The sequence below is a fragment of the Triticum urartu genome, chromosome 7A (assembly GCF_056163025.1).
Source record: "Triticum urartu cultivar PI428250 chromosome 7A, HENAU_Tu73, whole genome shotgun sequence".
Taxonomy (NCBI): Eukaryota; Viridiplantae; Streptophyta; class Magnoliopsida; order Poales; family Poaceae; genus Triticum; species Triticum urartu.
In genome coordinates, this window is record NC_141879.1 from 717,560,870 (window position 1) to 717,588,861 (window position 27,992).

General features: G+C 44.7%; 3 protein-coding genes across 3 annotated transcripts; all 3 read left to right on the top strand.

The window, feature by feature from the left end:
* Positions 1-11,389: 11,389 nt before the first annotated feature.
* LOC147962126 (uncharacterized) lies at positions 11,390-19,332 on the top strand. The gene is made up of 2 exons (XM_087535445.1): positions 11,390-11,702; positions 18,689-19,332. Exons 1-2 carry the CDS (start codon positions 11,390-11,392, stop codon positions 19,330-19,332), a joined length of 957 nt encoding a protein of 318 aa, XP_087391571.1.
* LOC147962127 (uncharacterized) lies at positions 11,906-18,388 on the top strand. Its single transcript, XM_087537631.1, has 3 exons — positions 11,906-12,058; positions 14,042-14,255; positions 18,270-18,388. The coding sequence occupies exons 1-3, from the start codon at positions 11,906-11,908 to the stop codon at positions 18,386-18,388; spliced, it is 486 nt and encodes a 161-aa protein (XP_087393757.1).
* A 2,204-nt stretch (positions 19,333-21,536) lies between the features above and the next one.
* On the top strand, positions 21,537-21,908 carry LOC147962128 (uncharacterized). The gene has a single exon (XM_087534061.1). The coding sequence runs from the start codon at positions 21,537-21,539 to the stop codon at positions 21,906-21,908; it is 372 nt and encodes a 123-aa protein (XP_087390187.1).
* The last annotated feature ends 6,084 nt before the right edge of the window (positions 21,909-27,992 follow it).

Here is a 27,992-nt window from a genome sequence, read left to right on the forward strand (position 1 = left end):
GAAATTTGGAGCGCACCTCACGCATAAACTTACCTACCACACAAAAATAATTTGGAATTTTTTGAAGAATATTTTTAGTATTTGTTTTGATTTGTTTCGTCAGAGGGGGTGAAGATGAGCTCAGGAGCAGAAACGCCGCACTCATACAGTAGTCAATATACCTTATAATCGATATACTTAATTATATCATAATAATCTTAATATATTTTGAACTAGATATAAATAGTAAATTTGAACTGAGAGACCTATTCCATGACGGATTTAAACTTACCTTCTATTTTCGTGCCTTTAGTAGGCTTAGTATTTCCGGCAATTGCAATGACTTCTTTATTTTTGTATGTGCAAAAAATATGATTGTCTAGTATTTTTTAATGTAAGTAATATAATATGGTAGGGCATGTGGCTTTTTCTACACACAATTGCTACACACAAATGAAAAACAGTTATGGATGCAGATATAGCCTACGAGCATAAATGCATGCATATGCAGAGCCAGGTATAGCACGATTTTATTTTATTTATTTTAATTGAATCAACGAATATTTTTTGAATAGAAAGTCAATGTATCTAACCTATTATTTCACAGGAGTACTAGTTGCTGAAGGCGATTTCAAAATGAAAAGAGTAAAGTCAAAAATATTTAGCTTATTCTCATAATTTCAATCGACCGCGGTTGGATTTAGTATATCTAATATGAATTGGCGATTAGAACACATATGGGTAGAATTTCTTAAAGTTTCTCGAAAAAGGGGGTAATTTTTTTCTGGGCCTGCATTCTTTTTCTAGGTTCACTAGGATTCTTATCGGTTGGGATATCCAGTTATCTTGGTAAGAATATTATATCTATAATTCCATCTCAAGAAATTATTATTTTTCACAGGGGGTCATGGTGTCTTTCTACGGAATCGCATGCCTATTCATTAGCTCCTACTTGTGGTGTACTATTTTGTGGAATGTAGGTAGTGGTTATGACGGATTGGATAGAAAAAGGGAATAGTGTCCATTTTCCGTTGGGGATTCCCTAGAATAAAACGTCGCATATTCCTTCGATTCCTTATGCGGGATATCTAGTCAATTAGAATTCAGGTTAAAGATGGTCTTTATCCTCGTCGTATTCTTTATATGGAAATCCGGGGCCAGGGGATAATCACCTTGACTCATACTGATGATAAATTTTTTACTCCATGAGAAATTGAACAAAAAGCTGCCGAATTGGCCTATTTCTTGCGCATGCCAATTGAAGTATTTCGAGGTATCCTTTTTGAGCCGAGTTGAATGAAGAAAAGAAGAATTGGAAGAAGAAAAGTTTTCTCAACACGGGGAGGAAGTCCCTTCTAAATTGGATTTGTTATTGTAAGGGGATTTTTAAGTATTTATCTAAAGGAAGGAACAAACGAGGATAAGAGAAATTTGCTTTTAATCTTTTTATCCAAGTGAGATATATCACATACTATACTTCCTTTTTCATCCAAAAGGGCCTTCTTTAATTCTATTTCACTATTTCATCCCATCTAGATCTAAGAAAGAACCCAATGCACTGAAATTCCACTAATATACAAAAAAGAAGAATAGATACAGAGTATCAAACCTATAGAGTTTTTGCTTCAAAGAAATAGTAATATCATGAAATAGAAATATCATCATATAGAGTCAGGGAATGGAATAGAGTCAAGAATGACACATACTCATTAACAACTCTATTTACAGATAAAAAATAAAAAATAAAGCATTGCCTTCTTTTATTATATCTTGTATTTATCGTACTTTTGCCTTAGGGGTCTCTTCCTCATTTAACAAATGTATGGAATTTGGATTAGGAATTGGCGGAATACCAGGCAATTCGAAACTCTCTTAACTGATATTCAAGAGAAAAGGATTCTAGAAAGATTCACAGAATTAGAAGAACTTTCTCTCTTGGATGAGATGATAAAAGGGAAACTAAAGACACATGTATAAAAACTTCCTACAGGAATACACAAGGAAATAATACAATGGGTCAAAATAAATAATGAGGATCATCTCCATACCATTTTGCATTTGTCGACAAATTTAATTCGCTGGCTATTCTAAATGGTTCTTTTTTTCTGGGTAAAGACGAACTTGTCATTTTGAATTCTTGGGTTCAGGAATTCTTCTATAATTTCAATGACTCGCCAAAACTTTTATTCTTTTTATTAGTTATTTTTTGTTGGATTTCACTCCACCTGTGGTTGGGAACTAGTTATTCATTGGGTCTACAACGATTTTGGATGGGCTCCTAACGAGGTTATTTTCACTATTTTTGTTTGTAGTTTTCCAGTAATTCTAGATACATGTTTGAAATTTTGGGTCTTTTTTTGTTTAAACCGTCTATCTCCTTCGCTTGTAGTCATTTATCATTCAATTAGTGAAGCATAAATTCTTTTGATCTCCCTATATTAATATTAATCAAATTAGCAAGCATCTTTTTTAGAAAGAAAGCCCTTTTCCATTTTAGCAAAATTCTTTCTATTTATACCTACTTTAAGGTATTCATCATTGCAGTACGACTGTTGCAGTAGAATGACAACAGATTCATGTATACGGAACTAGATTAGCTTAGCTACCTATCTAATTTATTGGAGAAATTCTGGGATCTGCGATTGGACATGGAAAATAGAAATATTTTTTCTTGGGTAAAGAACAAATAACTTGATCGATTTCTGTATCGATCATGATATATGTAATAACTCAGTTATCTATTTAATTTATATCCCATTTTTGCGCAGCAGGGTTATGAAAACTCACGAGAAGCAACTGGAATAATTGTATGTGCCAATTGCCATTTAGCTAGCAAGCCCGTCGATATTGAAGGTCCCCAAGTTGTGCTTCCCGATACTTTATTTGAAGCAGTTCTTCGAATTCCTTATGATATGCAATTGAAACAAGTTCTTGCTAATGGAATAAAGGAAGGGTTGAATCTAGGTGTTGTTCTTATTTTTCCCGAGCGATTCGAATTAGCGCCGCCCGATCGTATTTCCCCGGAGTTAAAAGAAAAAGATAGGAAATCTTGCTTTTCAAAGTTATCGTCCCGATAAAAAAACATTCTTGTGATAGGCCCTGTTCTTGGTAAGAAATATAGTGAAATTGTCTTTCCCATTCTTTTCCCCTGATCCTGCTACGAAGAAAGATGCTCATTTCTTAAAATTTCCCATATATTTAGGGGGAAACCAAGGGAGAGGACAGATCTATCCTGATGGTAGCAAGAGTAACAATACAGTCTATAATGCTACGTCAACAAGTATAGTAAGAAAAATACTACGTAAAGAAAGGGGGGGTATGAAATATCCATAGTTGATGCATCAGAAATATGCTTATCTTAATGAAAAGAAGATATATCCTGTTATTATTAGTGCTAACCTTTCAGAGCATGAAGAAAAGAGATTATTAAAAGCTCTGAGGAAGCACTGTGCTGCTATTGGATATAATCTTGATGATCTTAAAGGCATTAGTCCCACTCTATGTCAGCATAAAATTAATATGGAACCTGATACTAAACCAGTTGTTGATCACCAACGGTGATTAAATCCTAAGATGAAGGAAGTGGTAAGAACTGAAATAATAAACTCATGAGACATTTCATTAGAGTGGTAGTGGTAGTGGTAGCGCTACCGCTGTTCGTCGTAGCCGCACTACTGCTATTAGTTTAGCAATAGTGTGTTTTACCCGAGACACAGTACTGCTACGGGTAGCCCCGGTGGGTTAGGTCGGGACGACTTAGCAGCAGCGTTGGGCGGGCGACCAGCACTACTGCTATTTGGTTACCTGTAACATTTGTTTACACCCTGCGCTACCACTAAGTAGCAGTAGCGGTTGCCATGTACCCCGTTCTACTAATAAGGTCCTACCTATAAGGTTTCTCCTAGTAGTGCAAGGACTAAGATCCATCACGAGGATGCCACTACCACGTCATCCTTACTTAAACAGACCGATTTCCAAATCCATACTCAACCATAGGACATATCGCCTTGTCGGGGAAGGATCCGAAAATTTTTTATTCAGTGTCGTCATCGCCACGCGGAAGTCAAGACGACGAACAATCTAAAAACCTAGACTATAAGGGACTAAAAATGATTCACATGCATGGCCGACGACCTTGAGCCGCCGAAGGACAACGACGGAAGAACTCTCCTAGTGGCCGGAGATCGCCTTTCTTTCTTGGGGTGGAAACCCCTGCGTTCCGACTTGGTTGTAATGATGAAGTCATGAAGATGCTCATAGGGGTAGGGTATGTGTGTGTGTTTATACAGGAGAATGTATGCGCCTATATATGAGCACTTGCGTCTGTACTATGTTAAAAAAAGAAGTCATGAAAAAGACGCTGCCGCGATCGATGGAGTGGACCTACGCATGAAGGATCTGCATGCATGACGTCAGATACGCCATACGTATGACGTCATATGCCGAACGAAAATCGTTTCCTTGTTTCCCTATAATAACACGCCTTGGTATGGGTCTGCATGCATACGCGCCCGGGTTTTTTTAAACACAGTATAGACACAAGCGCTTATATACACGTGTATACACTCACCCCTATAAATGTACACACGCACACCCTATCCCTATGAGCACCTTCGAAAGACGGAGCCGGCATATCATCTTGAAATTTATGAAGTCACCGTAGGCACCTCGTCATCGACGGGAACATCTCCTCCATTGAATGTGCATCACCGAAAATTTTAAAATAAATTCAGGAATAAATGCGAGCAACAGGATTTGAATCTTAATGGGCTAGGAATACCACGGTCCCTCTAACTATCCAACCACAAGTTGGTTCGCTGCGCGCCCAGGTTAGCAGCTCCCCATCTTTGCATGTCCAACCAACATACGTGTCTATACCAAATATCTGAATACAATACGGACCGTGTTTCCATCACTCCGATACACGAAATATGCATGACAAAAATCTATACAGGCGTCGCAAAATCTATATATATTTCAGATTTGCTATTTCACATCTAGATGTGAAATAATATCTCACATCTAAATCTTCCACCATTCAATCTATTTTGTCGCTTGTTTCTTTCGTGCGAGCGCCTGATTCCCGTCGATGGCTGCGTTGCGCGTCGTTGTTTCGTTTCTTCGGCCCATTACGTGTCTTGTGTGTTGTTTTGTTCCTTAGCAGTTGTTGTGGGCCTGTTATCCCCTGAGTCAGGGCTTGGGCTTGTTTTTTTTCTATTTCTGCCGTTTGTCTCTTATGCTCGTGCAGTCTCAGTCGTTCCGTTCGGTCGTGACTGAGTTGTGTGTGCAGATCTCTGAATGTATCACGGTCTTTTCTCACTTTGTTGTGGGCTTATCCATCTATTTGTACGTGTATTTTTTTGTACATTTACTTGGATCCCACAAGAAGGTTTGGAAGAGAATAAAACAGTGAGAGAGAGAAAACACATTACCTTGTGAGCTTATCCATTCCTTTTGTCTCTTCCTCCCTTTCTTTTTTTCCTTTTTTTTTTGATTTTGCGTGTCCATGGCCAGTTTGTGTTCTCCGCTGCCACTTTTTTTTTAAGAATTTCGTACTGCTTTTATATCTTTTGCTATTTTTTTTATATTTTCCATTTTTCGTGCCTTTTTTCTTTTCTTTTTTTCCCTTTTAATTCATGATAGTTTTAGTACGTGAACACTGTTGAAAGGGTACAAACGCTTCTTGAACAGGAATATTTAACAAAAATTGTGAACACTTTTTGAATTCATGTTTTTTTAATTCATGAACATTCCTTAAATTCATGAATAATTCTAAAATCTGTAATATTTTTTATGAACATTTTTTAAAATTGGATTAACTATTTGCTAATTCTCACCACATGAATTAATTGTTGTAAGATTCATCAAATCCACCCTTCGATAAGCAACATTTTGGTTCTAGTTGCATGCCCACCACCGACATGCAACTAGACCCGCTTTTTTTAATCAGAATAGCTATTCCACATCTACATATTATATACTACCTCACATCTAAGTTCAGGACTGTTCATCTTTGTTTGTCTTCAAAATTTGCACAACGTGATTGTCTCCCACATGCTCGTTCATCGCGTTGACGCGACCTGGGTTCACGTCCACGTGAGTTGGGATGGGCCGTTGTTTGGTTTTCTTTTTTGCAAGCCCAGGCTGCCGCCGTTGTTTGTGTCGGTTGTGAGCTTCTTTTTATGCATTTTTTTGCGGATGATCTGTCCTTGTGGTTTGGCGGCTGTATATTTTTGAAGCAATGTAATTGAGAGCGGAGAGAGGCAAGACAAAGTATATGTACACTACGCGAGTTATAGGACACTAGGGCGCCAACTTGTAGTTTTTGTTCGGTCTTTTGGAACAAGGCTCTTTATTTTTTTCCTTGTTTTTCTTTTCCGATTTTCTTTCTGTTTTTAAACTTTTGTTTTTTGTTTTCTCTTTTGGTCGTTCTAAATTCCATGATTTTAAAATTTTCATAAGTATATTTTAAATTCACAACTAATTTTTAAACGATGTCTCATCTAAATTTGTCACTGTATGATTTAGTTTTCATAGTTTTCGTACAAATGCTTTATCTTTCGCCTCGTTTGTCACTTTTAATTGTTGTGTATCATGTTTGTTTCCCTAAGTCTGTTTGGACTTTCTTTTGTCGACCCATTATCACAGCCACTAACAACTTGTTCCCCGTGTTGTTTCTAAACGTAGAATTGGAACAGACAAAAAATCTCCATCGTGGTCGCTGCTTTCCGGTTTATTTTAGCATTGTCTCTTATTCCTTCTAAATTTCAACAAGATGAGATTTAGCAATGTCTCATCTAAGTTGATGTCTGTTGGACCTTGTTGGTGTAATTTTTCACACAAATTCTCGATCTCGAGTCATCGTCTAATGTATTCATGTATCACATTTTTTATTTTCTCCACTTGTCCACCTATTCACGGTGCATGTCTGTTTTTTTGTCGGATTTTTTTTTGCTTGCACCCATTTTTTATCTGGTCTGTATTGTAGAAGTGGAAGAGACAAGCTAAGTCGCTTGTCATTGCCGTTTTCTATTTTCATTCAAGTTCGATGTCGAAGAAATATGCTTTATAGAAAGAACAGACTCTGCTTTTGCGGTCAATTTGCAACTAGGCCCAGCCAATTTTTTTGTCCCAATTGCAAATTCATCCTCAACACAAAACGTGGGCCATCTACTTTTTCTCCTAGTTGCAACTTCAGCCGTAACATGTAATTTTCCGGTTTCATTTGTAAGTCTACCTTCGATAGCAACTGGCCCGACCAATTGTTCTCTCATTTGAAAGTCCACCCTCGATACACGATTAGGCCGATCCATTTTTGTCCTATGCAAATCAACCCCCAAGATACAATTGGGCCCGCCTTCTTTTATCCTACTTACAAGTCCATCCATGATATGCAACTAGGCCCAACTCATTTTGTCACATTCGCATGTCTAGCATCGACACGCAACAGGGAGGCCAACCGTTGTTTGTTAGAGTTGCAACTCCACCCCCAACATGCAATTGAGGAGCCGCCTTTTCTTCCTAGTTGCAAGTCCACCTCGACTTGCAACGGGGGCCGATCTTTTTTTTTTCCAGTTGCAAGTTCACGCTCGACTCGCAACTGGGGCCTGACCTTTTTTTGTCCAGTTGAAAATCAACCTCGACTCGCAACTGGAGCCCGAACTGTTTTTCCCAACTACGATCCCACCCTCGACTCGCAACTAGGGTCTGATCATTTTTTTTCACAGTTTGCAAGTCTACCCTTGACTCGCAACTGGGGCCCAACCTTTTTTGTCCCAGTTGCAAGTCCACCATCGACTCGCAACTACAGCCCGATCTTTTTAGTCCCAATTGCAGGTCCACCCTTAACTTGCAACTAAGTCTTGACCTATTTTTGTCCCAGTTGCAAGTCCACCACCCAATCGCAATTGGAGTCCGACCTTTTTTCCGAGTTGTTAGTCCAACCTCAACTCACAACTAGGGGCCAACCTATTTTTCCTAGTTGCTAGTCCAACCCTGACTGATAATTGGGACCCTCCCTTTTTTGTCCTAGTTGCAAGTCCACCTCGACTCGCAACTAGGGCCAAAATTTTCTTGTCCCAGTATCAAGTCCACCCTCGAATCGCAACTTGGATGCGACCTTTTTTTACTTCCAGTTGTAAGTTCGTCCTCGACTCACAACTAGGGCCTAACCTATTTTTGTATCAGTTGCAATCCCACCCTCAACTGGCGCCTAGGGCTCGACCTTTTGTTTTGTCTTAGTTGCAAGTCCAACCTCGACTCGCAACTAGGGCCGACATTTTCTTTGTCCTAGTTGCAAGTCCACCCACGACTCGCAAGTGGGGCCTGACTCTTTTTGGTCCAAGTTGCAACTCCACCCTAAACTCGCAACTGGGCCGACCTTTTTTTGACCCAGTTACAAGTCCACCCTCGACTTGCAGCTGGGCCCATAGCTTGTCCATTTCCTAGTTGCATGTCCATCCTCGACTCGCATCTGGGCCTGTGTTTTGTTTTTCATCCCAGTTGCAAGTCCATCATCGACTCGCAACTGAGCTCATAGTTTACTCGCAACTGGGCCGACCTTTTTTGTCCCAGTTACAAGTCCACCCTCGACTTGCAGCTGAGCCCGTAGTTTGTTCGTTTTCCAGTTGAATGTCCATCCTCGACTCGCATCTAGGCCTGTGTTTTGTTTTTCATCCCAGTTGCAAGTCCATCATCGACTCGCAAATGGTATCATAGGTTTGTGTAGTTGTCTCAGTTGCATGTCCACCCTCGACTCGCAACTGGGCTCGTAGTTTTTAGCTGTCCCAGTTGTAAGTCCACAGTTGACTCAGAACTAGGCCCATAGTTTTGTAGTTATCCCAGTTGCAAGTTAACCTCTCTTCTCACAACTTGGTCCATAGTTTATTTCCAACCCAGTGAAGTCCACCCTCGACTTGCAACTAGGTCCTTTGTACCAGTTGCATGTCAACCCTTTTTTCGCAACTAGGCCCATATTCGTTTTCATCCCAGTTGCAAGCCCATCCTTGATTCATAATCGGGATTGTAGTTTATCTTTTATCTTGGTTGCAAGTCACCCTCGACTTGCAACTAGGGCTCGTAGATTGTAGTTATCCTAGTTGCAAGTTTACCGTTGATTCACAACTGGTATCGTACTTCTGTTTAGTTGTTTCGGTTGCAAGTCCATCCCGGCTCGCAACTGGGCCTATAGTTTTTTCATCTCAGTTGTAAGTCCACCCTCAACTTGCAACTAGACTCATAGTTGTACGAGTTGCAGGTCCACCCTCGACTCGCAACCGGTCTCGTATTTTTTGTGTGTTGTCCCAGTTGCAAGTCCGCCCTCAACTCACAACTTGGTACGTAGTTTGTTTTTATCTGAGTTACAAGTCCACCATCAACTCACGAATAGGCTCGGTTTTTTTGTTGTTTCAGTTTGTAAGTCAACCCTCGGCTTTCAATTAGCATTGCCCATTTTTTTTATCTGCGCTCCTAGTGGCATGCCCACTCTTTACTTGCAATCATGCTTTTTTCCACCCTTTTTTTGTTGCCTTAGTTACAAGCCCATCCTTCTTTTGTGAGTAGGCCATACTTTTTATTCTTTGTCCCATGTGCAAGTCCTACACCGACTTGTGCAATTTGACACCAAGTGGTTTTTGTCGTAGTTACATGTCCATCATCGACATGCAACTCGCCCCGACCCAGCCCAATTGCATGTCCAACCTTGACACGCAACTCATCCCGTCCCAATTGCATGTCCACCCTCGACATGCAACTCGGCCAACCCGGCCCATTTTCATGTACATCCTCGACACGCAACTCACCCTCACAGAGTTGCATGTCCATTCTTAATATGCAATTTTTTATATATATATTTGATTTTTTTCACTCATGCGAATTTAAACAACTTTCTTTTTTAGCCAAGACTCTCTTGGGAGAGACCTACAGCAGGGCCGACCATTTTATTTAAGGATCAACCCTTTTGACATGAAACTGGGCTCTTTGATCTTTTTTCCTCAGTTTGCAAATCCATCCTTTGACTCACAACTAAGTCTATATTTTTTTTGCCTCAGTTGTAAGTCCACCATCAACTCGCAAATATGGCTGATTTTTTTGCCTCTTATGTGACTAAGCCCAACAATTCATTTTCTGAACGTGGAATTTTCTTTTTGTTATGCGCATGTCATCACACTAATACTTGCATTAGTTGATCCTTAGATGAGCTGTTCACGTGCATGCATGTCAAGGTACCCACTAGTACAAGCATATATGCAAGGCCAAGGTATAATAGGCATACACGACGATCAGCGCATACAAATACACAATAAAAGGCCACAAAGGTTCACCATATGCTAAAAAAGATTAGTTTGTTAAAGTTCATGTTCATTGTATATTAAAAATAGTTCATCCTTCCCAAAAAAGTTAAATTTCATAAGAAATTAATATGAATGTCAAAACATGTTTCTATTTAAAAAAACGCATTTCAAAAAGAATGTCCATGTTTTCATAGAAAATGTTCAAATTTTCAAAAAAAAATGTTTGGGAATCTTAAAAATGTTCCCATATTCGAAAAAATGTGTTTTTGGTAAATTGTTCATGTTTCCAGGAAAAAAATCAGAATTTTCAAAACTTGTTCGCACTAAAAAATATATGGACTTTCAAATTTTGTTTGTGTCTTCAAAAAATGTTCAGAACTACAAATATTTGTTCATCCTTTAAAAAAATGGGGTTCCAAAACTTCTGTAAATTGTCAAAAAAGATTCTACATTTTCAAAATTATTTACATTTTCTCAATGTATGTTCAAAAGGGATTTCAGATCTGACGCTGAGCAAGTAATTAAAAGTTCGCGTTCACTATTATGCAAGAATAGCCCTTTGTTCCATTGGCTATAACTGCGTGCTTAGGAATAGTACGTACGAATTTCGACTCCTAACGAGAGCTTTGTTTTTTCTGCGCCTTTTTTTCCCCAGAAACTAAGCAGGATAAAAAAAACAAACAAGCAATAAAACAGCAGCTTAGCTGGACAATTAAAACAAACATAGGGCCACAAACAGGGATGGATTTTCCTAGAAACTAAGCAGGATAAAAAAACAAACAAACAATAAAACAGCAGCTTCGCTGGACAACTAAAACATAGGGCCACAAACAGGGATGACATCATCTTAAATGTGAGATATTATCTCACATCTAGATGTAACATAGATAAACCCTATATATATATACACGAAACATGCATGATCGGGTTCCCATCACAAGGACGTGATCATGCCAACTTGCTGTAGGACTCCATAGGAACCAGAATCCGGTTACAGATATGATCCAGTCCCGACCCGGTCTCGAATTCCCTCCCCGGCCGGCCTACATATATATACTGGCGCGTGCGCGGGCATCCTCGATCGCCTCACAGCATATATAATTGGTAGCACGTCGACAATGGGTGGCACCGCGAGCCGATCGGCGCCGATGACGTGCGACGACTTGCCGGTCTTGTGGTACTCCAAGCTGGTGCGGTCACGTCGCGTGCTGAATGTGGGCAAAGTCTTCTTCGACGGCCTCGTCTGCAACGTCGAAATTCTGCCCATGTGTTTCGACAAGGATGGCCTAGCCAACGTCTTGATCGTCTCGGTGGGCGTCATGTTGGATCGTCACCTCAGATCATTCGCCGGCACCCACGTCTCGCTCGAAATCCTGGACGCGGCCGGCCAGCACACCGTGTTCCACAAAGACAGCGACCAAGAAGAGGACCGTTTCACAACGCGCCGGCCGCCGCCACCTGCCATACCGCGTCCCCGCTGCCGCCATGGCCTCTTCAAGAGGCACGCCCCTCCCGCGTCTCGCGCGGTGGCGCGGCCGGCGATCGAGGCGGCGCTGGTGGAACACACGGCATTGCGACCTGCGCAGGGGGCTCGCGAGGTGCGGGTTCCACAGGAGATCTGCACGGCGCAGGCGATGCGCGGTGGCGGGTCTGGTTCGCTTCGGATCTCGTGGCGGCGAGGCAGATCTCGCTGCACGACGGCGTGCTCTGGCTCCGCCGTGAGGCGCTACGCATCGTCCTCCTTGACGATCGTGGGGCGACGGTGGATGCGCGGTTCCTCCGGGAGGGTGAGTCCTTCGACATCGGTGATATCATCGCGTTTCCTTGCCATTTTGCTCGTGTGCGTGACAGGATTCCGGCGCCAATCATGGCGGTTGCCGGTGCGAGCTCGTCGGCGGAGACGCCCACAAGTCAAAAGGGTGCGGGCGCTCGCGGCGGGGGCCATCCCATCCATCTGACAGGAGGGCCGTGGATTTTGGGGCGTGGCCCGGGTCACCATGGCCCCGATGTTTGACACGTGGGGCGGGGGGGGGGGGATCGGACCGCCATGGATCTCTTGACCCTAGGGTTTCCCTGTGCTCCACTCATATAAAACAGAGCCCCGCCCCTCCTCCCAAATTCTGGATCTCGACGAGAGCCTCTCCCACTTCTGGGGCGCGCTGTCGCCCCCTCGATCTAGGGTTCCTCGTTCTTTCTCTTGGTGGGAGGGAAAAATCCGGGGTGATCCTCGTTCCTTTGCTCAAGTTGTTAGTTCTCCATCTTCTCCCACCCCTACTCCGATCTGTGAGGAGAACACCATGAGAGAAGAGGGCTTCGGCGCGGGGAGACATGGTCGGGGGGCTGGTCGTTTCGATCGGGGCCGGGGTCGCGGCCGAGGCTTCGATCACAACGTCTGGAAGCGCAAGACGGATTCGGGAGGATCCTCGACTCAGAAGGCTTCTGGATCTGGTGATGCTGGATCCAGGAAGTGGGATGAGGCTGCCGGCGACAAACACGCTGCTCCACCTCGGCAGGGGAGGTGGGGAGATGATGATGGAGACACAAGCGAGCCGCGCGCGGTGGAGAAGATCCCTGCATCACCTCGGGCGCGTGGGCCTCCTGAGCATACTGGTAACATCGCTCCCTTCCCACACCCATGTCAGATCTGTAATCTGACTGGGCATCCCACTGCTAGATGCCTGCAAGCAATTTGTGAGCGGTGCAAGAAGAAAGGACATCTATCTGTTATTTGCACTGAGTTCTTACCTTGGGAATTTTCTCCTGCTATGTGTGCTTTTCAAAGCAAAGGGCAAGGTTTCTTCTACATTCCTGATTTTAGTATCGATAGGCAGCCTAGAGAGAGGATTTACAACATTGTAGTCACCATCACCGAGGGGGCTGCACTGACCAAGGATATAGAGCATGAACTTAGTGTGTATGTGGGGCAGGGATGGCGTTGCTCTGCAAAATTTTTCGCTCCTCAGATGTTTGTGATGCGTATGCCTAATCCTAGAGAAGTTGATCGTGCTCTGTTTGTGGAACATATTAAGTTGAAGCAATGTGGTGTTTTGGTCAAGTTTTCCCCTTGGTCCGAAGATATTGATTCAGAAGGGCTCCTGGAAGTTGCTTGCGTGAGAATTGGAAAGATCCCCCCTAACAAACGCCGTGAGAAAACTGTGGCTTATGTGGGCGGGCTTGTAGGCATAACCCTTGAAGTGGATATGTCCACTATGAATCGCCCATCTTCAGTTAGGGCAAAAATTGGGTGCAGATCTGTGAAGCAGCTCCCGGCCACAGCTGAAGGGGTCTTGGAGGGCCGTTTCTATAAATTCACTTTTGAAGTTGAGGAGATTCTGGTGATAAACCCTGTTCGTGAGGAGACCATTCATGTGGATGCTAGAGAGGCTTCCACCAAAACTGATCAGACTCCTAAATGTAGATGAGATGATCAGGGATTGGAGGGAGATCAATCTAGCCCTAAAAATGGGGAGAAAAGAGAGTCATCTGCTCGTGGGGGCAAGACCTGTCGTCTGTCACCACAAGAGCAAGAAACGTCCATGTCTTCTGATAGTGATATTGATTCTTCTCTCCTTATTGAGACTATGGCTAAAGAGCATGAACTTGCGATGAAAAAGACTGATCAGGAGGCCTCCAATTGGATGGTAACTCTAAAACATGCTGGGAACTGCGATCTGGTGGAAAAATCTGTTAACCAGGAAGTGAAGGTAAATGCACCATCTACAGCTCGTCGATCTTTATCATACGCCGATGTGGTTTCTAATTCTCCTCAGATTGTGGAAGTGGAAGGTGACGTTGACTCAGGCCTGAAGGACAATAGTGACTACGTGGTACAACTCCCACCTTCTGAATGCAGTGATGAGCTCATCCTCACCCCTCCCCTTGCTCCTGAAGCGGTTATTAAATTCAGCAAGCGCAATGTGCAGAGGATGCAGGAGAATATTGAGACAAAAGCCATTCGTCTTGCTCAGAAACCAGACCAGGGAGGTAATAGTCACATTTCTTGCAGTAACTCTTTTGATACTCTTTCCAACACTGAATTACTTAGTAGAGTTGCTTGCATGGGAGTGGATATACCTGATGATGATTTCTCTTGCATTAATGTTCTTAGAGAGTTGGAGAGGGTGAGAGAGAACCTGGATGAGAATAATAGGATGGATGAGAATAAGGAAAATAATGCTGATAATGGGGATGATATTCTAGTTACTAATGGGTTGGGGAAAACTGTCCCTATTAATCTTACCTGGCTTGATCAGGAAGATATGTTACATGAGCAGGTCCCATCTGGTAAGAAAACTAGAAGACTTAGGAAAAAATCTGCTGTTAAGCTACCTAGACCTGTGACTAGGAGTCAGAAAAAACATAGCTCCAATGAAGAACTTATCTGTAGCCCTGCAAAGCCTCCTGGCAGGGCTACTCGATCTCAATTCCACAAAAAGCGTTCCCAATGAGAGGTCTCATTTGGAATTGTAGAGGGGCAGGCAAGAAAGGAATGGCCACCTGCCTCTCAGACTTGATTAGTGACCATTCCCTGGATTTCATTGGGTTGCAGGAAACTATGAAGAAAAAAATTACTCCTAAATGCATTAGGAGGATTGATCCCTTTGGTCTGTTCCATTGGGAATGGATTCCATCTATGGGGAAATCTGGGGGCATCCTGGGCGGTGTGAGACATGATACTTTTGATTTCGTCTCCTGTAGCAAAGGCAAATATATTCTGCCAATGGTTATACGTGACAAGAAGAGGAAAGTTACCTGGGGTCTGTTGGCAGTTTATGGGTCTGCTCATGAGGAATACAAAGAGGAGTTCCTAGTTGAGCTTGCTTCCATGTGTAGTAATATGAAGGTCCCCTACATTGTAGGCGGTGACTTTAATATCCTGCGCAGCTGTGATGAGAAGAATAAGAAAATGAGTAACAGTAGATCCACTGATCTCTTTAACTCTATTATCAATGCCCTGGCCCTTAGAGAGATTCACACTAGCGGGGGGAGGTATACCTGGACTAACAACCAAGCCCATCCCACTCTAGAAAAACTTGACCGGATTTTGATGTCTGAGGACTGGGAAAGTCTATTTCCGTTAGTATCTGTTAGAAAATTGGTCCGGGAACTTTCAGATCACAGCCCCCTGCTGCTGTCCAGTGGGGAGGGAGGGCGTGAAGCTCCTAAACCTCGTGAGTTTCGTTTCAATTTTGCCTGGGTCAAAAATGAAAAGTTCCTGCCCACTGTTGCTAAGATTTGGGCAAGAAAAGTTTTTTCATCTGATCCTATTGACATCTTGAACATTAAACTGAAAAGATTCAAGACTTACTTCAAAGGTTGGGGTTCGGATAAATATGGCCACGATAAGAAAAGGAAGGAAGAACTTAGGATGGAACTGGCCATGCTAGAAGAACTAGAAGAAAATGGTCCCCTGTCCCCTGAGTTGTATGGCATTAAGGTGGATGTCGGCATTGAACTACATGAGCTGCTGGTGAATGAGGAGATCTTTTGGCTTCAACAATTTCATGAGCGTTGGCTTTTGAAAGGGGACCTAAACACTGACTACTATCATAAAATCGCCAACGGGCGGAAAAGAAAAAACACAATCCACTCCCTGAAGGCTGGGGGGATTGAAATTGAAGGTACGGATAAGCTAATTGCTCACGCCACAGACTTTTACAAAAAACTATTTGGGCCTGAGCCGGGTAATTTGTTCCACCTAAGACCTGACACTTGGGCTGATGAGGAAAAACTTAGTGCTGACGATAACTCAGATTTGTGTCGTGAGTTCACTGAGACAGAAGTAAAGGAAGCTTTGTTGTCCATGGCACATAATAGAGCTCCTCGTCCGGATAACATCCCTGTAGAATTTTATCAGGTGTGTTGGGACATAGTTAAAGAAGATATCATGAGGCTTTTTGAGCATTTCCATAAAGGGATACTTGATGTCCAACGCCTCAACTATGGAGTGATAACCCTTTTACCCCAAAACTACTGATGTTGATAAAATTCAGCAATTTAGGCCTATATGTCTCCTGAGATGCCCGTATAAGTTGATTACCAAAGTGCTGGATTGTCGTGTTGAGAGGTATGCTGACAAGTTAATTAGCTCAACCCAAAATGCTTTTGTTAAAGGGAGGAGCATTATGGATGGCGTGCTCTCCCTACATGAGATTTTAAACTATACTCATGTGAAAAAAAGGGTGGGGGTCGTCCTGAAGCTTGATTTTGAAAAAGCCTATGATAAGATAAACTGGGATTTTCTCCTAGAATGTCACAAACTGCGAGGTTTCAATGAAACCTGGTGTGGGTGGATTAAACAAATCTTGCTTAATGGGACAGTGAGTATAAAGCTAAATAATGAGGTTGGCCCATATTTCCAGAGTGCCAAAGGGGTTCGACAAGGAGACCCCCACTCCCCTTTCCTGTTTAATCTGGCTGCTGACTGCCTTGCCAAAATGATCACTAATGCTCAAAAAGAAAAAATGCTGGTGGGTCTGGCGCCTGATCTCATTACAAATGGAGTTGCGGTGCTCCAATACGCGGATGATACTATTATCTGTTTGGATCATGATATGGATAAGGCAGTGAACCTGAAGTTACTGCTTTACACTTTCGAGCTTATGTCTGGGCTTAAAGTCAATTACCAAAAGAGCGAGATCTTTACCGTGGGTGGGGATGACAACACTGTTAAAAACTATGCTGAGTTGTTTAACTGTGATGTGGGCAGTTTTCCTTTTAAATACCTTGGTATGCCCGTTAGCTACACTGCCCTTAGAGACTCAGACTGGGATTTCATTGTGGCTAAATACCTCAAGAGGTTTGAGGCTTGGATTGGCAATGCTGCCTCCATGGGGGGAAGACTTACCCTATTGGATTCGGTTGTGACACAAATTTCACTGTATCATATGTCTATGTGGTTAATGAGCAAGACTTTCGTTGAAAAACTTGACAAGCACAGAAGAAAATTCTTTTGGCAAGGGTGTAACAAGAAGAAACGATATCACCTTGTCAGGTGGGGCAGAATCTGTAGATCAAGAGAGAAAGGAGGCCTGGGAGTTAAAGATCTTCGGAAACAAAACATTAGTTTGATGGTCAAGTGGTGGTGGGAATTAGAGACCAAAAATGGGCTTTGGCAAGACATTGTGCGTGCGCGATATTTGAATAACAAAACTGTGGCTACGATTCAACCCAGATTCACTGATTCGCCGTGCTGGAAAGCTCTCCTTAAAATCAAAAATATTTATATGGCTGGCAGGAGAATTAATATGGGATCTGGGAACCTCACAAGGGTATGGAAAGACCCCATCAATGGATCAAGCCCTTTCCAGGAGAGATATCCTTTGCTTTTGGATATTTCCACTAACCAAGATTGCACTGTTGCTGAGTTCAAAAATGTGGAAATCAACACTTTCTTCAGGAGAAGACTCACTCCGGACCTCCAGAAACAATGGGAGGAAATGAGAAACAGCATTAACAAACTGCAACTTAGTCCTGATGGGGATCGGGTGTATTGGGGGCTCAATGGGAATGGTAGATTCTCTACCAAATCAATGTATAAATGGTTGGAAAACCCTCTTAGTGGCTGTCACTACAGATGGATTTGGAAGGCCAAAATTCCTCTAAAAATCAAAATCTTTATGTGGCAGTTGTCCCAGGATGCTGTTCTTACTAGGCAAGTTATGAAAAAAAAGAGATGGCTTGGGAACCCCAAGTGCTCGTTTTGCAATGAGGTTGAGTCCTCCAACCATCTATTTTTTACCTACCCGGTTGCTAGAGTAATTTGGAGATGTGTTGGAATGGTTCTGGGAACTGACCTATGCCCGAACAATTACTGGCAATATTTCTCTTGGTGCAATACTTTCCTCCCTGCTGGAGGAAGGTACTATACTGTGGGTCTCGCTGCTGTTTGTTGGGCGATCTGGCTTGCTTGAAACCGAGCTACGTTTGAGAATAAACAGATTAAAACTTCTTTTGAGATTGTTTTCTTCATGGTTTCCTTTTTGTTGTACTGGGCAGGTTTGCAAAAGGAAGAGGGTCTCAAGGAGCTGCGGAGCGGGGCGGAGATGGTCAGGGCGAGCACAATGCGGCTGATGAAGATGTGTGAAGCGGTGAGGAGGCCAATCGAGGGAGAATGATCGCAAGCATGGCTCTTCGAGATCTTGCTTTTGTCTGGGCCAAAGCTCTAGCTTTTCGTACTTTTGCCTTCTGTGCGTTGGTGCCTGGTTGTAATAGACTTATTAGTGTTGGTTGAACTATAGTGCTGTTAGGTTTTCGCCCCATGGCGTTCGTTACGATGACGAGCGGACGCAGTGGGTTTCCTGGCAGTGCTCGAACTCGCTGTACCTCTTTCCTTTCCTCCTGCTGTTCTCGGAACTTTGTATTTCCGTTCATTTGCAAATGGAAAGGGGTCATGCCCGGTTCGAAAAAAAAAGAAGAGGACCGTTTCTACAGGCTGACCATGTACGTTCGCAGGTGCGAGCTGGAGGCGTCATCGTGCATGTGCGCCCGCCGCGACACACTCACCATCAGGTGCACCCTGGAGAAGAAGCAGCTGGCGACAAAGCGGCCGCGCCTGCTCGGAATCTTTTTCAAACCCAACGCGGTTCAGGAGCCGCCGCAGGTCGCCATGGACGGGTCCTACACGCTCATCGTTCGCAGCTTCTCCGAGCTCAGTGCGGCGCTTCGTGCCGAAGGGGACGGCATCTACTCCAGGCACTTCGCCATAGGGGGGAGCAGATGGTACCTCAAATTCTGCCCCAAACACCATAGACGGTCCTTCTTGTGCCTCGGCCGCGGCCGCATGGCCAAGGGTGAGATGCCGATGACAGTGGAGTTCAGCTTCGACCTTAAAGGGGTGGTGAACCACCAGTCCCAGAAGATGACGCACACGTTCGACCGTGACAACGATGACTTCTTCTACGATCTAGAGCAAATTAGAAGAACGTCGCCCATGCAGGACGATAGCCTCCTTGTTCGGTGCTGCCTCACCATTGTCATGCCGGAGGAGACTCCGATCGCCGTCCCAATGTGCAGCAGCGAATCAGTGCTCACTCCTCTACTCAGCGCCATGCATGGCTAGCTAGTTTGGGCTACAGAAGACAGGCCCACACAGAACTAGTATAGCTCTGCAATCAACAGGTTAGTCAACAGTCATACCGGCAACTCATTTGTGATTCGAAACTACTTCACAAACAACATTTGCTTGCACGATCCTGAGCCGATGCCAAATCCAACAATTTTCTGTACGTTGGCGTCTTGAATGGATGGTGTGAGATGGAGTGTCATGCTGAAATCGTCAGTGAATGTCGTCTGTATAGCAGTTCTCTTCTCTTTGTGATTTACTTCCTTCGTTTCTTTTTAGTCTGCATATAAGGTTTGGTCAAAGTCAAACTTTGTTAACTTTGACTAAGTTTATAGAAAAATATATCGAGATTCACAATATGAAATCAATATTGTTGGATGCATCATGAAATTATCATACCATATATCTTTAGTAATGTAGATATTGATATTTTTTCCTATAAAGTTGGTCAAACTTTACAAAGTTTAACTTTGATCAAATCTTATATGCAGACTAAAAAGAAACGGAGGGTCAGAATACACCCCCAGCTAACCGCGAGGCTCAAAATTCAACCCTGGTCTTGCTTCGACGGGGAAGGAGAGGAGGGAGTTTTTCTTTTTCTTTTTTTCTTATATATATAGAAGGGGTCAAAGCTGGCCCGGTGGTGCCCAGTCAACAGTGAACATAGTCAATACCGGTTGACCGTAGCAAAACCAGGATCAAAGTTGAGTTTTGAACCTTGTGGTTAGTTAGAGGCGTATTTCGACCGGTTTCGTAGTCCAATGTCGTAAGTCAAACCGAGTGGTTAGTTCGAGGTTGAAATGTCGATTTTTCTCTTTACTAAACAGTTTGTCAGCTACCATCTTGTATAAATCCAGTTACACCGTATTGTTCTCATATACTCTTATATGCAGCCTTTTCTCATGTCATGTCATGTTCATGAAAAAAAATCATGCATGAAAACTAGCACCAAGCTTATTCGAGTTAAATTTGAACTCTTGTGATCTAAATAGGCCTTGCAAGAAAGGATCATGAATAGTTTGCCTTGTGACGGCAATTCATTGTTGGAACCGCAAATTCTTCAGTGGCCTGAAAAAAAATTGTTTTCTAAGATTTTCACAAGCCATTGGATTGAAATCTAGCTAACGCAAGTCCTTCACCTTCAACCGCCTAGAGCACATTGTTCCTCTTCCTCCTTGAAGCGATTTCCTTAGCCACAACATGACGCTTCGCTTCTGGCAAGATCATGTCTAAACATTCATCTGCGACACTACTAGAAAAAGCCTTATAGATAAACTCGAAAGAGTGACAAACGCGACGAGGCACCTGCCACTCCAAGTTAAGAGAAGTAGCAGTGGCGGGTAAAACAACATAACCGCCAGAGCTACAGGCACACCAGTGGCGGGCGAAATACACCACCCGCCACAAAACAAGCACTGCTGAGCTTGGCTATGCTATGAATGCTTGCGGCGGCGAGCGGGTAGATGTATCCGCCATTGGTGTTATAGGCAGCAGTGGCAGGCAAGCCAAAGGCCCCGCCGCAGATGAATGACTGCAACCGATTAATTTTTGTGTGCAGATATTAGCTGTGGCGGGTGTCCAATCGTGCCCGCCACATATAGGTTAGCTCTGCACTGTCAAAATTCAACTCAAAGATTGCCGCCCGCCACCCCAAATTAGCAGTGGCGGGTCATCTGCCGCTGTCCTCGCACGGGATGAAAACTATTTGCACACGTGTGCCCCTCCCCTACCCCACTTCACTCTCACTCTCCCTCATCTCGCTCTCTTCGCCGCCCTCGTCCTCCACCGTGTCGCTGCCCATGTCATCGTCGATGTCCTACTTGCCGTCCGCTGCCGCCGTCGTCCTCAACGTACTCGTCGCCGCCCTCGCTCTCCACCACGTCGCCCCTGCCCTTGATCCGCCGCACCATCGCCCTCGCCCTCGATCCGCCGCCCCGCCGCCCTCCGCTCCAGCAGGTAATCCATCGCCATCCCCGCCTCTCTTTCTGGCCCTCCTCGCCACCCGCGGTCGCGGCCGCCACGCACACGGACAGCCACGATAGCAGCCACGTTTGACTAGAGTTAGGGTTAGGGGTCCTACTATATGCCTCAGTTTCACCCTACTCAAGAACAACCGCTTCACCCTCGAATTCGAGCGTGAGGGGGATCTCAGGTTCATCCTCAACAATGCGCCATGGACCCATAAAGGAGATGCCTTCCACATGGTGGCAGTGGACGGAAGTGCGAGGCCTGGGGATGTGGAGGTCGCCCACATGCCTATGTGGGCGCGCACCTACGACGCTCCCCCGATCATGCTCTTCGAGTCGGTGGCTAGAGCCCTCGGCGCCGAGCTTGGTGAAGTCCTGGAAGTCGATGCAGACAACGAAGGCAGAATTTGGGGCAACTACATGCGTGTCCGCGTCAACCATGACGTAGATGAACCCATTAGAAATAAGTTAGAGACTTATGATAATGCTGAGGGAAAATTGTATATATTGAATGTAATGTATGAGAGGCTCCCTAGGTTTTGTACTGCATCTGGCCATCTAGGGCAGGGGCAGCGCGACTGTAAGAACCCATTAGAAATAAGTTAGAGACTTATGATAATGCTGAGGGAAAATTGTATATATTGAATGTAATGTATGAGAGGCTCCCTAGGTTTTGTACTGCATCTGGCCATCTAGGGCAGGGGCAGCGCGACTGTAAGCTTCCAGAGGATCTCCAAGAGATGAGATTCTCGGCGGCATTACGCGCATCTCCATTTAAAAGAAGTAGCATGGGAGGAGGGGTCAGCGTCCCGGATACGAGTAGTGCTTGCCGGTTCCTGCACTTTGAGCCAGAGAATAGGGGGCAGCAAAGATGATCTTACTGAAGAAGGCTCCAGAGAGGTATGGCAGAGTTACGGAGAAGGTGCTGGCAGACCCATTGGTTCAGGCTGCTATAGCAGCAGTCAGCAGCATCAAGCTGGACTCGGGCAGCGGAGAGGATGGGTGCTCGGGCGGCGCTGCTAGCGGCACCCAGAACCTGGAGATGACTGCCCGGACTGGGGCGGTGGATGGTTCAGATGACAAGAGACTGACAACAACTCATACCCTCCTAATCCTCAGCACCCTTCTCAGGTTTGTGTAGCAGCTAGTAAGGGGTGCGTGGAGTCAGAACTTGATTTCCCTCCGGGTTTTGGTTCCCATCCATGCTATGGACCGAACTAGACACAAGGAGTGGGAGGGGCGATGCAGATGGTGGAGTCATAGCAGCTCCGGGAAGCAGGGCAGTGGATGGCCGTGGAGAAAAGGCAAACACAGGAGAAGATGCAGCAGTCTACACCGTCGCCGATCCAGCTGGGACACCGACCACTGAAACTACTGGCTTGAAGCAAAGAACTGTGGCCGAGAGGGACGAACAGAGCAGCTAGAAGGAAAAAGGGGAGTTGAAGGCAAACAAAAGTGAGCCAACAGTGTATGAAGCTATAGGTGGTGGACCGATAGGTAAAGCAAAAGATGTTGAGACCCTGCAGGTGAAACGGATCCCAGGGGGAAGGCTAGCGGAGGGCAAGGATCAGTACTTGGGAAAAGGGGAGATAGAGGCGCAGGCAATGGGAAAGTAGGGGAGGAAGACACCAACCTGAAGATGGATGACAAGATTAAGAAGAAGAGAGGAACTGGTACAGAGGGAGAGGGCAATGGCATGGAGGGCTCAGGAGGCATGGAAGCGACCGGTCCAGGGGCTACCGGCAAACTGACGGGTGCTAATGGCGGCACCCGTCAGGAGCCATGATGGTCCTAAGCTCGAACTGCCAGGGTCTTGGGCAGCCCCGGACAGTTCAGAAACTTGTATGCCTTGTGCATACCTACAAGCCCAAGCTTGTGTTCCACTCTGAAACTCGGTAAAGCACCTCGTATGCTAATAAGTTGAGATGGAGGCTAGGCCTCAAACACTGTATTGCGCAGCCTAGCATTGGCAAAAGTGCTGGTATCGCGCTCTTCTATGATGAAAGTGTGGAAGTAATAAAGCTTGCCGTTAGCCCGAGGTACATCAACGTGTTAATTCGTTTGAATCCAAATGAAATGCAGTGGCGAGGTACTTTTGTCTACGGTGAACCGAAAGCTCATCTAAGACATAACATGTGGGAGCTGATGCACAAAATAAAACCCAACTCCAGCGCTCCCTGGATGATGATAGGTGATTTCAACAAGACAATGTGGCCTCTTTGACCCGGGGTTTAAGGGACCAGTTTGGACATACAATAACAAACATGATGGCCATAGCAACGTGAAGGCAAGGCTAGACAGAGGGGTGGCGTCCCCGAGTTGGTCAGATCACTTTAAAGATGCTTACATCGAACACATATGTTCATCTCGATCAGATCATCTGCCGGTGCTGCTGCACGTGGGCACGCACAAAGTCTGGAGGCAAAAAGGATGCAAGGGGCAGCGACCTTTCCGATATGAGCATATGTGGGAGCGTCCAGCGTCCCTGTCACCAACGATCGCGGAGGGGTGGGGGCGGACAGTCCCAGCTAGCAACCTGGAAGATGTGTGCAGTAAACTGAATAATATGGAGCAAGTGCTAAAGGGTTGGGCTGACAGAGATTTTGGCTCCATTATAAAGAAAACGACTAAGATTAGGAAGAGATTAAGCGTTCTATGGAACTACCCTCATGCAGCAGCAAATCTGGGAGAAATCAAGCGGCTCTCGGCGGAACTCGACGAACTGCTCTTCAGGGAGGAACTAATGTGGAGGCAGAGATCAAGAGCCACGTACTTGCGAGAAGGGGACGGAAATACCAAGTGGTTCCAATGGAAAGCAATCTGGAGGAAGAAGAAGAATGAAATAACAAAACTGAAGAACCAAGAGGGTATGTGGGTTGAGGATAGAGAGGGCTTGCACGTGTCAACAAAGGATTTCTTTAAAGAACTGTATAAAAGAGAGGACATTGTGGTTCCGGGCGAGCTGTTAAACCTAATCAAACGGAGCATAACTGAGGACATGAACAGAGCATTGAAAAAACCCTTTTCATCAGAGGAAATCAGTGACTCACTGTTTCAGATTGGGCCGCTTAAGCCGCCCGGGCCGGATGGTTTTCTGGCACGTTTCTTCCAGCAAAATTGGGGGGTGATGAAAGAGGATGTGATAAAGGGAGTCTTAAGCTTCTTCAATGACGGGATCCTGCCATAAGGAGTAAATGATACAGTGTTAGTACTCATCCCTAAAGGAAATAACCTGCAGTCACTGAGAGATTATCGACCCATCAGCCTTTGCAACGTCATCTACAAGGTAATTTCAAAATGTCTGGTGAACCGACTCCAGCCTCTCCTGGATGAGATAATCTCTGAAACCCAGAGTGCCTTCATCCCGGGACGCATGATCACAGATAACACCACCATCGCGTTTGAGTGTTTCCACAAAATTCAACACATCAGAAACATCCACAACACCCATTGTGCATATAAGTTGAATTTGGCAAAGGCGTACGATAGGGTGGACTGGAACTTCCTTGAAGGAGCGCTAGAAAAGACTGGCTTCAACCAAAAATGGATCGCATGGGTCATGATGTGTGTGAGGTCTGTGAGATACTCGGTACGGTTTAATGGTGAGCTTCTGGACCCCTTCATTCCCTCATGAGGATTGCGGCAAGGAGATCCTCTCAGCCCTTACCTTTTCCTGTTTGTGGCAGACGTCCTGGTTATGCTCATGAATAAGGAGATAGAGGAGACAAGACTAACACCCATCAAAATAGCAAGAAATAGCCCAGGCATATATAACCTCCTTTTTGCGGACTATAGCCTGATCTTTTTCAAGGCTACGGTGGATCAAGCTAAGACGATGAAGAAGGTGTTGCACACTTTCCAAAAGTGCACAGGGCAGCTATTAAGTGAGAGCAAGTGCTCTCTCCTATTCAGTGATCACTGCCCTACAAACGTCAGAGATGAGATAAAGAGGGTCCTAGGAGTTGTGACAGAATCCTTTGAGAGCAAATACCTAGGACTCCCCACTCCGGAGGGCAGAATGAAGGACAAGAACTTCCAACCTATCATGGATAAATTCAGGAAAAGATGTAACGATGCCTCCGATAAGTTCATGTCATATGCCGCAAAAGAAGTGCATGTCAAGTCTAGGGTTCAGGCCCTACCATGCTATACCATGGGTGTATTCCTTTTCTCTAAAGGTTTCTGTGAGAAATATGAGAAAATGATTCGAGACTTTTGGTGGGGAGACGAGGAAGGCCACCGGAAGGTGCACTGGATGTCCTGGGAACAGATGATACGACCAAAACGGGCGGGAGGCATCGGATTCAGAGACATGCACCTATTCAACTTAGCTCTCCTAGCCAAACAGAGTTGGAGACTAATACAGTACCCGGAGAGCCTTTGTGCTAGAGTGATTAAATCCAAGTACTACCCCAATGGCAATCTCATTGATACAGTTTTTGCCAAGGAATTATTTGGAGGGTAGGCAATGGAAAAAGCATCCAGATCCAGAGGGACCAGTGGCTACCTCGGAAGGAAGGCCTTAAATCTGCCACTTTTATCAGGAGATCGAGACTTTGATGGGTTAACCAGCTGATAAACCAGGACAGTAAAGAATGGAACATGGAGCTCATTAGACAGAATTTTCATGACTTTGATGTGGAAGAGATTAGGAAAATTCGCAACCCAAGGTCGAACATGGAGGACTGTATAGCTTGGCATCACGAAAAGAATGGGAATTTTTCTGTGAGAAGCGCATACAAACTGGCAGTCTCCTTGCAAGGTCAAGTTTCTCAGAGCCCGTCAACGTCGTCAAGTGGGGCGCACGATCGGAGCATCTGGGATCTCGTCTGGAAAACAAATGTTCCCCCCAAGGTTAGAATTTTTGGTTGGAGAGTAGTACCGAATACTTTAGCAACAAAGAAGAATAAGTTTAAATGGACTCTGGAACTGGACAGCACATGCAACATCTGCGGCTGCGAGGAGGAGGATGAATTTCATGCGGTTATTGAATGCACTAAGAGCAGAGCCCTAAGAACCGCCATGAGGAAGGAGTGGGACATCCCACATGAAATATGGTTTCGGCGCACGGGACCTGACTGGCTTCAGCTTCTACTTGCGTCCTCCCTGAGGAATCGCGAGTGCGGGTACTCATGCTCCTCTGGAGGTGCTGGCATCTGCGCGATAACTGTATTCATGGAGACGGAAAAGAGCCCATCATGCAGTCTGTTCTCTTTCTCTTGCGATAAGAGGAGGACCCACTAAAAGCTGGCCAAGATCAACCATCGTTTTCAGAGAATGAGGGGAAGATACTGACTAGTCAGGATCCTAGCACTCCTGCCCGGATTCATATGCAGTGGACAGCTCCAGTCCGAGGCACGGTAAAACTGAATTCTGACGCATCATTCCTACCTGATAGCAGGGGGTCCTGGATTGGTGTTGTTGCCAGAGACCATAATGGACAGATTATTTTGTCGGTGGGCAGACAAGTAGCAAACTTAAATAATGTGGAAGAGGCGGAGATGCAGGCTGCGCTGATTGGCCTCCAAACTCTGGTGAATGTGTACACGGGCCCAGCCGTGTTGGAGATGGACTGCAAAATTATGATTGAAGAGATCATGGACTCGGGGCAGTCCCGGTCCCCATGCTATGGTATCACTCGCGATATCAAGTCAGTGTTGGCTGGATTCAGATCACACAAGTGCTCTTTTGCCGGAACAAATTGCAACAAGCTGGCTCACGAGCTTGCGGCTACGGCCAGGCGAACAGGCGACTTTTTAATGTTTGGCAATGTGCCTGCTAGTCTCATTCCTCTGATGTGGTCCGAGTGTAAATCCCCCCTTGAGTAATTTCTTAATCTTGTTTCTCAAAAGAAAAACAAATTGTAGTTGTTGTTTATAGCTGCAGTTTGATATTTATTTATAGTCGTAGTTCCTAGTTGTATAGTTTTTATTGCACACATAAAAACAATTTGTAGATTGATAGATGAGTTCGGCAATCAAAACTAATCTTAATTTGAACTCAGCAGCCACATACGTTACCATCAACGAGGACATATATCATACTGTTGTGTACATTATTTCTGTTCATTCATACTGAGTTCAATATTATGATGTAGTAGGACCCTTCATTTCTTTACCGGGATACATTCTATAAGCGCTAAACTTTTGGCGAAACATTGATTTATTTATGTTTCGCCAAATTTCTCTCACTTAATGTGTCCATTTTTATGTCGGGTCATGGCAAATTTCTTTGTTTATTTTTTATTCATATTGTGATGTAGTAGATGTCTTAAGTTCTTTAAAGGGGTTCATACTATAAGCGCTATAGTAATACGAAGAAGGTAAACGCTTCATATGTATGAAGAACGTGTGTATAACTTCCCAAGAATATTGCAATAATATGCCGATTCTAATAAGGAGTGTTGATGACCGATTAATACCAGATTTACTACTGGCGTTGATTGAAAAATTATTACGTTGGTGAAAACTCATCATAAAATTGATCATTTACTACTAACTGACTATAGCAATATGCCTTAGAGCATCTCCAACAGCCGCGCGATATAAGCGCCGCGCTGAAAAAAATCTGTTTTTTGCGCGCGCACAGCCGCTCCGGGTGCTCCAGCAGAGGCGCAAAAAACGCGCGCGTGGCATAAGTAGTTCAGCGTGCGGGGCGAAACGGCATCCGCGCCACTTAGTTCGTGCGCCC

Excerpts from the sequence above, each read along its gene's own strand:
- LOC147962127 (XM_087537631.1), top strand. The coding sequence starts at position 11,906 with ATGCGCGGTGGCGGGTCTGGTTCGCTTCGGATCTCGTGGCGGCGAGGC. Across the intron at positions 12,059-14,041 it reads TGCGCGGTTCCTCCGGGAGG|ATTGTGGAAGTGGAAGGTGA; the intron begins GTGAGTCCTTCG and ends AATTCTCCTCAG. Across the intron at positions 14,256-18,269 it reads TCAGAAACCAGACCAGGGAG|GTTTGCAAAAGGAAGAGGGT; the intron begins GTAATAGTCACA and ends TGTACTGGGCAG.
- LOC147962128 (XM_087534061.1), top strand. The coding sequence starts at position 21,537 with ATGGTGGCAGTGGACGGAAGTGCGAGGCCTGGGGATGTGGAGGTCGCC.
- LOC147962126 (XM_087535445.1), top strand. The coding sequence starts at position 11,390 with ATGGGTGGCACCGCGAGCCGATCGGCGCCGATGACGTGCGACGACTTG. Across the intron at positions 11,703-18,688 it reads CAGCGACCAAGAAGAGGACC|AGGACCGTTTCTACAGGCTG; the intron begins GTTTCACAACGC and ends AAAAAAAAGAAG.